At 36.5% G+C, this 15,827-nt stretch overlaps 1 protein-coding gene across 1 annotated transcript in view; it reads right to left on the reverse strand.

The window, feature by feature from the left end:
• Positions 1-149: 149 nt before the first annotated feature.
• LOC126754530 (phosphoenolpyruvate carboxykinase [GTP]-like) overlaps positions 150-15,827 on the reverse strand; it is a 46,087-nt gene continuing 30,409 nt past the window's right edge. Inside the window, exon 2 of the mRNA XM_050466606.1 lies at positions 150-2,061. Coding sequence (XP_050322563.1) covers positions 165-2,061 — 1,897 coding nt within the window. The 3' untranslated portion in view covers positions 150-164. The remainder of the gene's footprint in view (positions 2,062-15,827) is intronic.

Below are 15,827 nucleotides of genomic sequence, written 5' to 3' on the forward strand. Positions count from 1 at the left end.
TGGAATGGGCTGAACCGAGTCTAAATATTTTTGCATGGGTGACATTTTTTATATTTTCAAGAGTAAATAATTTTCGCATGCACTTAATCCTAACTCTTCTTTCTCGTTGGTTAATAAACAATTAACTTACTAATTAATAAAACGTATCATTTATTCTGGCATTATCATTTATTTAAGCGCTTCTTTAATTCATTCAATTGCTGGGATATTGATTTTGGTAGAAACTCACCTACTTGCATTTTAAAGTACTGTTCAATTTCATTGACTTCTTTTTGCCAGAAGCCAATAGGTACGTCAAAAAGTTCATTTAGGTTGACTGTTGGTTGTAGTCCTGTTATATTCAGCCCACCTTCGCTAGGCAAATAACCAATAGGACTGTCTACAAAGCAACTATCCTCATGCACACGTCTGAAAATCCAGTCCAAAACACGACAGTTATCACCAAAACCTGGCCATAAAAATTTTCCATCTGTACTTTTACGAAACCAGTTAACATGAAAAACTTTCGGTACTCTTCCTCTTTTTTCCATACTCAGCCAGTGCTTGAGATAATCCCCAAAGTTGTAACCAAAGAAAGGACGCATTGCAAATGGATCATGCATTATTACTTTTTCTTTATGCTCGGCGGCTGCTGTGGCTTCACTGCGCATTGCTGCACCTATGAATACACCGTGTGCCCAACTACGGGCCTCGTATACTAGTGGAACACCTTTTGGGCGACGACCACCGAATAGGATTGCGCTTATAGGTACACCTTGTGGATCTTCCCAGGATGGATCAATAATGGGGCACTGAATAGCGGGTGTACAAAAACGAGAATTTGGATGCGCTGCTGGTTTATCGGATTGGTTAGACCATAGCTTACCCATCCAATCGGTTACTATAACATTATTAATATTTGTCTCTTCCATTCCCTCCCAGTAAACCCCACAGTCCGAAGTAGATGCCACATTTGTAAAAATAGTGTTATTAAAAATGGTCTTCATTGCAATAGGATTTGTTGACATGGAAGTACCTGGGGCAACCCCAAAGAAGCCATTTTCGGGATTTATTGCTCGCAGCACACCTTCGCTATCGAATTTCATCCAGGCTATATCATCACCGACACACTCCACTTTGTAACCTGGCAGTGTTGGAGTCATCATAGCTAGATTTGTTTTACCACAAGCTGATGGAAACGCAGCTGCGATATATATCTTTTTGCCCTTCGGATTCGTGATACCTAATATAAGCATATGTTCGGCCAACCAACCTTCGCGTTTCGCAATAGTGCTACCAATACGCAATGCAAAGCACTTTTTACCTAGTAAAGAATTACCACCATATCCGGACCCATAAGACAAGATCTCGTTGGTATCAGGCTTATGAAGAATGATTGTGCGTTCAGGATCACATGGCCAAGAAGGTACCGTAATTATTCCGTCTTTCGGGGTACCCACTGAATGTAAACATTTCACAAACTCATTACCCTTGCTTTGTAATTTTTCTAGGACTTGATTTCCAACACGAGTCATAATCTTCATTGATTCTACAACATAAGGGGAATCGGTAACTTCAATGCCAATCTTTGATAGCTGAGATCCCACAGGGCCCATTGAAAATGGAATCACATACATTGTTCGGCCTCTCATACACTGAGGAAACCTCTCTTGAACAGCTTGCTCCATATCAGCTTGCGAAATCCAGTTGCCAAGTGCGCCAACGGTAGAAATTGGAGTGACGGGTACAGCTTGTTCCTTGCGATCAGTACATATAAACGTTTTGGATTCAACGCGAGCAACGTCTGCCGGATTAGTTCGGGCAAGCCAGCAGTTATTGTATTTCTTAAGCGGAGTTATGGTCCCCTGCTTCAGCATCAATTCTTGCAATACCTTGCTCTCATCTTCACTTCCATCACATATATGTATGTGATCTGGTTGACATAAATGAACGCATTTATTCAAGTAAGCTTTGGCACCAGCTGTGAGAAGACCGTAATTGCCATACTGCACAGACAATGCACGTCTTGAGGCAACGGGCGAAATTAAGTAGAACACTTTTGGTGTGTTTAATAGCTTCCAGCTGAAAATAAATATATTTTAATATATATATATATATATATATATACATATATGTATACATATCTAAAGTTATATATATAAGTACTAAACTTTACAGGACAAGAGTTGTAGGTAAGCGTAGTTATAATGACTTAATTAGAATGAATAAAGTATATCAAAACATGCAATTTTAAGGATACGTCCTAACAATCATTTAAAACCAAGTCACTTTATATACGAAGCAAAATTTGAAAGAAACAAAAGAGAGGTATTATCCGCTATAAGCCTTTACCAAATAAAAAAACCAAAAATTATGAAAAGGGGAATGACAAAACTGGTCGTATGTTCTCATTTGGAGTATGGAGGAAGATTTTCTACTTTGCTATTATTAAAATATTAGACATATTGTGAGTCCTGTTTTGATTATAGAAAGTTAATAAGGCCAAATATAATCGGAAATCTTAGCACTCCAATAGTATTGATATTTTAAAATATATGTACTACGTTATTCTACGTCCATTTTCCTAGTTTCACTGAAAATAGTTCCATATACCCAACTTTTTGAGGTAGAACTTTGCCGTTTGCCTATATACATATGTATGTATGTATAAAAGATGCTCAAGCAAACGAGCAGCACTTGGGGTGCAGCCCTGCGCTAACACAGCCCCACATATTACTAAGTATGTACTAACATGCCATATCAGCCGGATGTTCGAAAATCTGATATTAGTAAATGAGGGCTGAAGCTATAGGCTAAATAAAACACTTGCAAAAAAATAAATTCCATGTCTTTGACCAACTGAAACGTATTGAGTCAGTTTTCCAATCTGAACTTCTAAAGCAAAAAGAAGTAAAAAAAGATTCAAATAAATAATAAATGTTTTGTTAGCACAATCTATAAAGCGGACAATTCTATTAATCGGATAGAAAGAATGGTTTCGCCAGTGTCCGCTTATTTAGATTTCATTGAATTCTTAACAAACTCCTACGCATTGATTACAATGGAATCTTTTTTCGATAAAATATTGCAGAATTAACGTTACATTAAAGATAAAAGGTTAGATCTGACAACTTTTATTACTATTTAAATATACATAGATGTATGTAATAGATATATTTTCCTTTCTTAAAACTTTAGAAAAGAACGAAAACAGAATACAAAAATAGACGTAATAAAAGATAATTCGGCTTATAAATATGTTATTTACTTTGCGTTGGTTCAAGGTTCAATTCAATTGTAGTTTCTTTTTGTGTAAATTCCGTCTGAAACTTGTTCTTGTTCGCCTACAACTGCTAAGGGAATGATTTCTGATTGCAATAAATACGACGTCTTTATTTCTTATCGTGTATATATTTATGTATGTATGTACATATGTATGTATATATGTGCAAATAATCGTCGCCCAACTGCTGATAACCTTAAGTCTGCAAGCCGGGCCCCCAAAACAAAACTTGTTTTTGAATTCACATAAACCCAAACATAAATTCACAAGTATGTATGTATGTACACAAAAACCATGTGTACGTATTAAAACTACGTAAAGCCATAATAGCAACAATATACTAATGTTCTAAGAATAACAAGAAATGTATGTTCGTTATTTTATTTTGCCTGTTATACGCGCCAACATATCTGCATACATACATATATGTATATACATATGTATACTTACATATATGTTTGCATAGTATGGATGTTATCTTACGTAAATAAAATCGGATCAATAATAATTCTAGCCCCCAAATCATACCTAAAACTCGAACTTTTGCAATATGTTGCTACAGAGTGTAATAGTCTTGTTCACATAACGGTTACTATGTTCGGACCGACATTAAAAACATGTTTTCTTAAAAAAAATTAGTTTTCGCCCCAAAACTTGTGTTTTGATCAAGTTTTTGGTCAAACGAATGCACATTGAAAACCAGTTTTTGCAGAAGACTACTTGAAAACTCACATTCCACTTATTTTAATCGGTATCTACTATTATTGAGAGACATACATACATATTTTGGCATCCCTTAATTGTCATTTAATATATGCTTGTGTCATTCCATGCACAAATACAGTATTCCCCACTTAATTGGTCACCGTTACGGTTAACGTATTTTCCCGCTTATTTGAATCACTTAAGAGTCATTGAGTCCGGTTAATTTTTTCTCCGCATAATTTGTAAAAGATATGTACATATATGTATTTTCCTTGGAAACTGAATACGTCTGAACTGAAATCGCTGTCCCCTTGCATTCGATAACTGCGTCACAATCGGTCAGGTTCCATTAAATAGTTTCGGCGCATGAAGATTGTGAAACATAATAGTGATAGATCCAACTTTGAGACGCAAATGATGCTGCGGCTTATCAAGCCTCTCTAAAGAATATAGAAATTCCACTGGATAATTCACGGCTTCGTCTTCATTGTCAAGATGATCGATCGATATGTATGAGCGCAAGCCAACTGGAATTTGACTTTGAATCTTGCTGTTTAAGGGGTTACGGTGGTCTAGAACCCTCAAATTAAGAGTGTTTTCTGGATTTTTTTTTAAGGTTTAAAAAAAGAGCAATCAATTTAAAATTTTTACAGTTTATTTATACACTTATGAAAAGTACAAAAATATTTTTTTATTAAATAAAAAATTTTTTTAACAATATTAAAAATGGCGTGAAAAAAAGCTATCTTAAAAGATGACTCCCGGTGCCGTTGTTGATTTTTACTCTTCTGAACATCTGAAACATAAAAACCAAATAAATTATTAACCAGTAGGAGTGCAGCTATCGCTGGGAATACAACCAAAAAAAATTGAAAATTAAAAAAATTTGGCGCTTTTGAAGTTCAGATTCTGAAAACAGCTATTTTTGGACCAGTTTTAGATCGAAAAAAATCGAAGTTCTTAAGATTAAAATTTGATCGTAGTCCCAGCGATAGATATGGATCTTATAAACACCATATTAAAATTTCAAGTGATTCGGATGGATAGTTTTTTTTTCATCAACGGCACGCCGAAAAAAGTAGTTTTGAGATAAATGAGTTTAAAGTTTAGAGTGTCTATATTTTGGAGACCGCGCGCTACCTGCTAAAACGGTTGTAGAAGCTAAAATAACGTGTGTTAAAGGACTATACTTACGAACTATCAAAAAAAGAAATCGATTTATTGAAAATTCTAGACCACCGGGACCCCTTAAGTCATCATTAACATCGGTATTTTGGAAACTAATCGCAGTTGAGATAATTTGGCCAATGTTCCGATAAAAATTCGTGATGTGTTAATCTTTCGTTGAAGTGAATTGACAAAAGGCAGGTGAAATTGATATCAAAGCACTGGAAGACTCAACCGGAATTTGCCCATTTCCAATTCTTAGCGAATACGATATAAAATTTCTTCGGCAATGTAATTTTTTTCGTATCCCATAATTGACGCGAATTTGAAGGCTGATTTGTCGAAATGATCTTCGCGAGAAGTGTGCGAACTTCAGTGGCATGCGAAGTAGCTACCGCATTGTCCATCGTTTGTTTCTAGTTATTATCATGTTTCAGCAATTGCAATTGCTGGCATGCTTCTCAAAAAGTTGCACACACTGCACCATTCACAATATGCAATGCCTCAAATGAAATTGAACCGCAAGGCGCACAACAGTCGGAAAACTTTCATGAATTGCAAAAGTAAAGTTCACGTATCGACCCATTTGATACTTGCTGATCGATTTCACCAAACTCCAATTCTCAACATTGTCATGAGTTTTGAATGTGAATTAGACAACAGTGGCGAATATGGTACGATCCATGTGTTGTCAACTTCGATATTCACGCCTCCAAATTGCATGCTAAATGTTCTGCCATTGTTGTCTGCTGAGCGACGCCGATACAGTGGCTATTCATCATTTCCACTCACCACTTCGTATAATTCTGGATCTATCTCTGGATGAGGCATTTTCGCGGATATGATTTCATCAATTTGATTGGTTACTCCACCATCCCCATCCAAAGAAGAATGTGTGGGTGCGGCAAACCTCTTTTTTGCTACTCAACAGAATACATCCTTCATTTCAAGATAAAGTCCATCAAACATTGTAGCTGTTGTTTGAAAAGTCGTACTGTGACATCGTGACGAAAAGAACGCCGACCGATATTAGCGCGACCTCTTCGTGGCTTCGTAACAAATTTCAATATGTAATTGATCAGTTTGTGTGAAACACACATAAAGTGTTTACTGAATAATTTTCAATAATTTTTCTTTTGAATAGCCGGAATCAAAAAGCAAGCGGCCGAAATTGAACGATTCAAATAATTTAAAAATCAAAATAATAAAAAACAAAACAAACAAAAATTGGAAAAAAAAAATTTATACTGAAAAAAGTTACTTTTTGGAATTGTCCAATTTTCCGACTTTTCTTCAAAAAAAATGCGGTATTTTTATTTTTAAACCATCCCCGATCCACATCGAATAACTTCAGAAAATTTCATCAAGATTGGTGCAGCCGTTCTCTTAGCGTTACCAACAAACAAACATTCATTTTTATACTCTCGCAACAAAGTTGCTAAGGAGAGTATTATAGTTTTGTTCACATAACGGTTGTTTGTAAGTCCTAAAACTAAAAGAGTCAGATATAGGGTTAAATATACCAAAGTGATCAGGGTGACGAGTAGAGTTGAAATCCGGATGTCTGTCTGTCCGTCCGTCCGTCTGTCCGTCCGTCCGTCCGTCCGTACAAGCTGTAACTTGAGTAAAAATTAAGATATCATGATGAAACTTGGTACACGTATTCCTTGGCTCCATAAGAAGGCTAAGTTCGAAGATGGGCAAAATCGGCCCACTGCCACACCCACAAAATGGCGGAAACCGAAAACCTATAAAGTGTCATAACTAAGCCATAAAAAAAGATATTAAAGTGAAATTTGGCACAAAGGATCGCATTAGAGAGGGGCATACTTCGACGTAATTTTTTTGGAAAAGTGGGCGTGGCCCCGCCCCTACTAAGTTTTTTGTACATATCTCGGAAACTACTATAACTATGTCAACCAAACTCTATAGAGTCGTTTCCTTCAGGCATTTCCATATACAGTTTAAAAATGGAAGAAATCGGATAATAACCACGCCCACCTCCCATACATAGGTTATGTTGAAAATCACTAAAAGTGCGTTAACCGACTAACAAAAAACGTCAGAAACACTAAATTTTACGGAAGAAGTAAAAAAAGGAAGCTGCACCCAGGCGTTTTTTTAAAATTGAAAATGGGTGTGGCCTCGCCCACTTATGGACCAAAAACCATATCTCAGGAACTACTCTACCGATTTCAATGAAATTCGGTACATAATATTCTCTTAACACCCTGATGGCATGTACGAAATATGGGTGAAATCGGTTCACAACCACGCCTTCTTCCATCTGATGCCTTCTCTGTATAATATACGAGTATACATTAGGAACCAATGATGTTAGCGGAATAAAACTTTACAAAAATACGGTATTTGAAAAATATGTAAATGACGTATAATGAAATCTCGATTATCACTTTATCATGCGAGAGTATAAAATGTTCGGTGACACCCGAACTTAGCCCTTCCTTACTTGTTTTTATATAACGTTTGTATGGGAAAAAAGGGCTGTTTTTAGGCGTTTTCCGGCAATTATTCGAACTTTTCTTGCCGTAAAAACCATTCTTAAACCTCAAAGAACATTTTAAAAAAATAATTGGCAAGATTGGTCCAGGCGTTGTTGAGTTATGCGATTAGCAACACATTTTGCGATTCATTTTTATATGTATAAGTACATAAATATAAGAAGATAAGATGATCTCTAAATATAAGTGCATGGTCTTGTTTTATTCCTTATACTTTTCCGTTTAAAGTTAAAGACATTATTTAGATATCATTACTAAAAAATTACTTATAATGCACATATAATATTTTCTAATTGATTGTCAAATTAACCGGGATTCCTGAACGGATTAAACGAATTTTTCAAATAAACGAAACTCGAATTGTAAACAAACAAATAAATTTGTGAATAGTCAATGAAAACGTATCGAAAACACATAATGTCGCTCAGCTTGATTCCACAATCCACACATTTTTTGGCCAATTTGATCCATTTCTTCTTTTCGCTATGTGGCGCCAATTGGATATTCCAAGCGAAGCCAGGTCCTTCTCCACCTGGTCCTTCCAACGGAGTGGAGGTCTTCCTCACCCTCTGCTTCCCCCGGCGAGTACTTTCAGGGCTGGAGTGTTTTCGTTCATTCGGACAACATGACCTAGCCAGCTAATCGTTCCATCGAATGCGATATTCGCCGTAGCCAACGCGCAAAGGACAATAAATCTTTCGCAGAATCTTTCTCTCGAAAACCCGCAACGTCGACTCATCACTTGTTATCATCTTCCAAACCTCTGCACCATATAGCAGGACGGGAATTATGAGTGTCTTATAGAGTTTGGTTTTTGTTCGTCGAGAGAGGACTTTACTTCTCAATTGCCTACTTAGTCCGAAGTAGCACCTGTTGGCAAGAGTTATCCTGCGTTGGATTTCTAGGCTGACATTGTTGGTGGTGTTTACACTGGTTCCAAGATAGACGAAATTATCTACGACTTCAAAGTTATGACTATCAACAGCGACGTGAGAGCCAAATCGTGAGTGCTTCCTTGTCCAGTCTGGAGAAAGCAGAACTAACGGCGCGGGTGTTGAGGCCTATGATATCAATATCGTCGGCTTACGCCAGCAGCTGTACACTCTTATAAAAGATGATACCTTCTCTGTTTAGTTCTGCAGCTTGAACTATTTTCTCCAGAAGCAGGTTGAAGAAGTCGCACGATAGGGAGTTGCCTTGTCTGAAACCTCGTTTGGCATCGAACGGCTCGGAGAGGTTCTTCGCGGCATAGAGGCAGCTCCTTTACGTGCTGTCGAAAGCCGCTTTGAAATCGACGAAGAGGTGGTGTGTGTTGATTCTCCTTTCACGGGTATTTTCCAAGATTTGGCGCATGGTGAATATTTGGTCGGTTGTTGATTTGTCAAGTCTACACTAATAAGGTCCAATCAGTTTGTTGACGGTGGGCTTTAATCTTTCACACAATACGCTCAATAGAACCTTATACGCGATGTTGAGGAGGCTTATCTCACGGTAGTTGGCGCAGATTGTGGGGTCTCTCTTTTTGTGGATTGGGCAGAGCACCCTTAAATTCCAATCTTTGGGATGTACCAGGTCTAAATCCACTCTGATAAGGTCCAATCAGTTTGTTGACGGTGGGCTTTAATCTTTCACACAATACGCTCAATAGAACCTTATACGCGATGTTGAGGAGGCTTATCTCACGGTAGTTGGCGCAGATTGTGGGGTCTCTCTTTTTGTGGATTGGGCAGAGCACCCTTAAATTCCAATCTTTGGGCAAGCTTTCGTCCGACCATATTTTACAAAGAATCCGGATCATGCTCCTTGCCAGTTCTTCGCCGACGTGTTTGAATAGCTCGGCCGGTAATCCATCGATCCCGCTGCTTTGTTGTTCCTCAGACGGGTAATTGCTATTCGAACTTCTTCATGGTCGGGCGTTTGGAACATTTGCTCCATCGTCATCGAGTGGGGAATCGGGTTCGATTTCTCCTGGCGTTCTTTTTTTTCTGTCTGCAAATGCGTCTCGCTTCCCTCTTCATCTCTCGGTATCTATCCCATCCCGCACGTGTTGTGGTCGATCGTAACGTTGCGAGGTAGGCAGCCTGTTTTCTCTCCGCTGCAACACGGCACTCCTCGTCGTACCAGCTGTTCTTTTGCATTTTCCGAAAACCATTGGTTTCGGTTGCAGCTGTATGTAAGGAGCTTGGAATGCCGTCCCACTATTCCCTTGTACCGAGTTGTTGACGAGTGCTCTCAGAGAGCAGGATTGCAAGTCGAGTAGAAAATCGTTGGGCTATCTGCTGTGATTGCAGCTTCTCGACGTCGAACCTTCCTTGTGTTGTGAATTTTGGGTGCAACAAGACAGTGGTCCGAGTCGATGTTAGGATCTCGGAGCGCACACACATCTAAAACACTGGGGACATGTCTTCCGTCTATCACAACATGATCGATCTGGTTGATGGTTTTTCGATCCGGAGACAGCCAGGTGGCTTGATGAATTTTCTTATGCTGGAATCTAGTACTACAGATAACCTTATTTCGGGCCCCGGTGAAGTCGATCAGCCTCAACCAATTTGGGATGTTTCGTCGTGAAGGATGAAGTTTAGCGACCGTAGTGCCAAAGATACCTTCTTTGCCCACCCTGGCGTTAAAGTCACCAAGCACGATTTTGATATCGTGGCGGGGCAGCTCTCATAGGTGCGCTCCAAACACTCATGAAGGCATCTTTGGTCACATCATCCTTCTTCTCCGTCGGCGCGTGGGCGCAGATCAGCGATATGTTGAAGAAGTTCGCTTTAATGCGAATTGTGACTAGACGTTCATTCACGAGGGTGAATGACAGTACTCGGCGACGGAGTTTCTCTCCCACCACGAATCCCACACTAAATTTGCGCTCCTTTATATGGCCACTGTAGTAAATGCCACAAGGACCGACTCGTCTCAGTCCTGTTCATCGCATTTCTTGGACGTCGGTGATGTCAGCCTTCACTCTAACGAGGACATCAACCAGCTGGGCTGCGGCACTTTCCCAATTAAGGGTATTATGGTGGTATTATTCAGATTAAATATAAAATAAATTTTGTTATATTGGGCTTTAGTGGGGCGTGGGAAGCACTGTACTAATGATCAAAGAAACTTAAGTTTAAAACAAAACTTCTCTTGTGCTCGACAAAAGTGATTATGAATGCTATAAACTTTAAAGCTAAGCCGGAAACACGCGCAGGACAACAATAAGCACTAGGTGCTCCTATAAAAAAAAAAATAATGCTCCCGTTGTTGTTTATAATTTGTATTAAAATGCAAAAATGTCAAATGAAACAAATGAAGTTATACTATAAATTGTTTTATAAGCAAATACCGCCTAAAATTCTGGCGTCCCAGACAGTTGCTTAACTTACCTACATATGTATGTATGTATATGGACGTTGGACCACACAAATGTTAAATTGAGTAAAAATTGATATTGTATTATTATGAAACTGTTTCAAATGTTCCTTGACACCCAAGAGGGGTTACCACGCCCACAGAACACTATCGCTTATTACCGTTATTTTTGGTAAAATGAAAGCCATAGGCACTCAGTCTAAGATACATACTTATGTAATAAGTATCTGCGAACTTGATAAGTTTTGATCCGATTTCGATTATTTTGTACAAAGTTTTAATCCGATTACTGCGTTGTTTGTTGACTTGTAAACGTAAGAATCAAATGGAATTTGAAATTATATTATATGGGTATTAGGCGTGGATTTATTCGATATTATCCATTTTCAGAAAAAAACTTGTGTGTTCCATATTTTCCTCAGCCAATAGCATTCGAAAATTGACAAATTGCTCGCCCAATCAAAAATCTCTACCCTTAATAGTAATGCAATAGTTCTGTTAATTCGCGTAACTAGTCAAAACCCCATTTGCGGAAAAGTTTCAGAATTCCTTTTAGGATTGAGATCGGACGTTACCATCTTTCCTTAGAAATACGAATACACAAATAATGTACAATGCCATAGGAAAAGGAAACACAGACATACTTAACACAACATTATATAGAAATTTGAAAATAAATTCCAAAAGGTGATTCGCTTATCTGACTTAAATGAGGGTGGTTGAAACTGGAATGACTACGACGGACAAAGTCCAAATATTCGTAAAATGAAACGAAATAAAACTACACATATAAAAGTCGATTATACAAATTACAAATAAATAACCTATACAACATAGAGCACAATACATTGTACATATACTTAAGTATGTATGTACATTTAAATATACAGTATGTATTGACTTTAAGGCACATGCCAGTGTTATCAATAAGAAATTACGTTGTAGCGCGTGGCGGCCAATTAATATATATGTACATACATTCATATGTAGTACTTGGAAAACCATAATTTTTTTATTAGTGTGTTGAAGTTTTTATATTTAAAACTACCTGCATACGGTTCCACTATCTTTGACTTTCGTGCTTGTTGGTTAATTACAAATCCGCAATCATAAAATTTGTATAAATACGTACATATGTATGTATATGTACAGTGTACCAAAAAAGTTTACATACACCTAGTTCTATTAAATTACGACACTTTTATTTGTTATAAAATGAATAAATTTTGTGGTCTTTTTCTTTTCATTTCAAAAGATGTATATTTAACATTAAATTTAGCATATCAAAAAAAAAAAATTTTTTACACAAATAAAAAAAATTAAAGCTAAAGGTTAAAATGGGCATAATTTATATCCAAAAAGTTTCCGTACACTAATTATTATTTTTATAAATCAAAAGTAATTACAATAGTTTTATCCGTTTTTGGCCTACATTTTGTTGCTATTATTGTCCCTAGACATCGATGTATGCTCCCCACTCCATTGTTAGTATTATTTCCGGATATTTTGACCCCCTAAGTCCATGATCCTGCTTTTTGGCCTAATTTTGATGAAATTCGATGTTTTCGAATACGATTTTCAAAAAAGTTCCAGATATTTTGAATAGGATTAATGTATGGTGATTGCGGGGCCTATGAAGTTATTTTTAATTCCATAACAACCATTCACGTACAAGATAAGATGGGTGTTTTGGGTCGTCATCCTGTTGTAAATAGAAATGGCCACTATTAACAGCCGATTTAAGCACACTTAAAATTTAAATTTTTTCTTAAAATGTTCAGATACATATGCTTATCTATTTTTGAAATGTACCAAAACAAAAATAAATCCTCAAACAGTAAGGAATGTGTTGAAGAGTGCTGGTTATCATAGACGAATCGCACGTAGTAAGCCATACATAAGTAAAGTTAATATAAAGAAGAGGTCGGTGTTTGCTAATCAATATTTAAACGAACCGTATTGGCTATGGAAAATATTGTGTTGAATCAAAATTTAATACATTTGGTTCGAATAGATCACGAAAAGTGTGGAGAATGATCAATGAGGAGTCGCAAGGAAAAAATGTATTGCCAACGGTAAAGAACTGTGGGGGTAATATTATGGTTTGGGGGTATATGGTTGCATCTAGAGTTGGGCATTTGGACTTTATTAGTGAAAACATGGATAAGCATGTGTATCTGAACATTTTAAGAAAAAAATTTAAATTTTAGGTGTGCTTAAATCGGCTGTTAATAGCGGCCACTTCTATTTATAACAGGTTAACGACCCAAAACACACGTGTTATCTTGTACGTGAATGGTTGTTATGGAATTAAAAATAATCATAGGTCCCGATCACCATACATTAATCCTATTCAAAATATCTGGATATTTTAGAAAATCGTATTCGTATGAATTTCATCAAAATAAGGCCAAAAACTGGTTCATGGACTTAGTGGGTCTAAATATTCAATAATACTAGAAATTGAGTGGGAGCATACACCGATGTCTAGGGACAATAATAGCAACAAAATGTAGGCTCGTTAAAGTATTTTAATTTCTTTTGATTTATATAAACAACCATTAGTGTATACTTTTTTGATATAAATTACATTTTAATTGCATTAATTTTTTTTATTTGTGTAAAAAATTTTTTTTTTGATATGCTAAATTTAATGTTAAATATACGTCTTTTGAAATGGATAGAAGAAAAATTACAAAATTTATTCAGCAAATAAACGTGTCGTAATTCAATAGAATTAGGTGTATGTAAACTTTATTGGTCCACTGTATGTATTTATCTGCATTAATTTTCAAACATAAATACACATGTGGACATGTGATTGGTACTTCCAAAACTGAACAGAAGGTACTATTGCCAAATATAGTATAAGTATGGAATAATCGGATATAATTATGTAGAAGGGCGTTAGAACGTGGATTGATCGTTATAGCTTTCTTAGGCGAAAAATGTCAAGACACAGGGTCGCAATTTATATGATATAATCCTACATCTATCTGCATTAGTTTGAGACTTACAAACAACCGTTATGTCAAAATTTATTTCAAGGCTTAAGACTAAAAACTCAATATAAATATTTACATATACATACATACATACATAAGTAAACTTGTCTAAAAGGTGTAAAACAAAACATGCTAGCAATGAAGATTCGGCTATACCACTATATCGGTATTCTCTTTTGTATCCATTCAACTCAAAAACTTTGTTGTTATTTTATACATGCTTTATTCCTTTGACAAGAGAGCAGCGCGCAAAGATAGTGAAAAACAAGTAAGGAAGGGCTAAGTTAGGGTGCAACCGAACATTTTATATTCTTGCAATTTACAAGAATCAAAGCCAGGCAAATACTTTATGGTGCAAAATTTCAACCTGAGCATCGAAATCCAAGCAACTCGTTATCAGTGAAACACGCTCTCTCATTTTCGTTGAGATAACTTACGTATTGGCCGATATATGCGGTACAAAGTCTCGCCGTAATTCGAAAATTTTTATATTAAGTATATGGGGTACCAAGGTACTAAATCAACCAATTGTTGACATACAGACATACCATTATCAGAGAAGGATAATCGTTTAATTTTAATTATATATCTCACGCCTTGACCCATATTTTCGATCAAAAGTCAACAATAGGTACCGGGTTCCAAAAATTCACTACCTATGGTCTTGAACATACCCTAAAGGCATTATTTGCGCAAAGTTTTATCCCGTTATATGAATCACTTCTTGATTACTTTTGTCTACTGGAGGGTGCTCATCGTCCAATTTTCACTCCAGCTCCTATAAAGCTCTCTCATACCCTCTCGCAGATAAAATTTAGTGTCTCTGGTGTATTTAGTTATTGATTTATTGCGCTTCTAGTAGTTTTTAACGGTACCGTTATATGGGGAGTGTGCGGGGTTATCCTCCGATTCTCACACTGTGGGTAGAAGTTCTTACAGGATTTGTGCTCAGCAAGTTTGGTTGTTGTAGCTTAAGTGCTTTAGGAGATATGTACATATGTATGTACATACTATATATACATATGTATGTATATAAATTTTTGCGCCCAGGTGCACCCAGAGAACATAAAACATAGAGAAGGTGCAAATTGAATTCTGTATGATGTTCGATTGGACGGTTAACAGAGCTTATAAAATTGCGACACGGAATTTCACCATTCTCGCTGCTATTTAGCAGAATTGAGCATGTGAAATGGCAGAAATATATGTAAAGCGACTGAATTCATGCGAGAATGACTAAAGAGAAATGCTTTGAAGAAAAATATGCAAAGTCACACAAAGAATGTAGAGAAGCATTCTCTAAGACACATATGCGTGATCTTGTATCATATGCATATGAACCATTTTTTTCAGAAAAATTGTAAAAATTTTAGTTTTTTACAAAATCGTAAAAAATTAGATAAAAATAATTAATTTACATATACATACATATATTTATTTCGTCTATTACAAAGCGAAGATGTGTCAAATGAACTTCATTTCTTAAAAAAAATTAATGACCTTCATGAAATATGCATATTCGCATTATTTCGTTATCATTTCCATATTTGTACCAATAGAATTTCTGTGACATATACATATGTACATACATATGTATATTATTGCTTTGGTACATTTGTCTGTATGTTTACGAAAGCAAATGCGAGCCATATACATACATATGTACATACATTCATAGTAACAAGTGTCGCACGCATCTCCATTGTCACGGTCAACCAATGGCCGAAACTTGCGTTTTGTCAAAGAGTCAAGTGCTGACCAAATTAGGCACGACCAGACTGCAACGACGTCTGTCAAATAAAG

Source organism: Bactrocera neohumeralis, chromosome 4 (genome assembly GCF_024586455.1).
Source record: "Bactrocera neohumeralis isolate Rockhampton chromosome 4, APGP_CSIRO_Bneo_wtdbg2-racon-allhic-juicebox.fasta_v2, whole genome shotgun sequence".
NCBI classification, from domain to species: Eukaryota; Metazoa; Arthropoda; class Insecta; order Diptera; family Tephritidae; genus Bactrocera; species Bactrocera neohumeralis.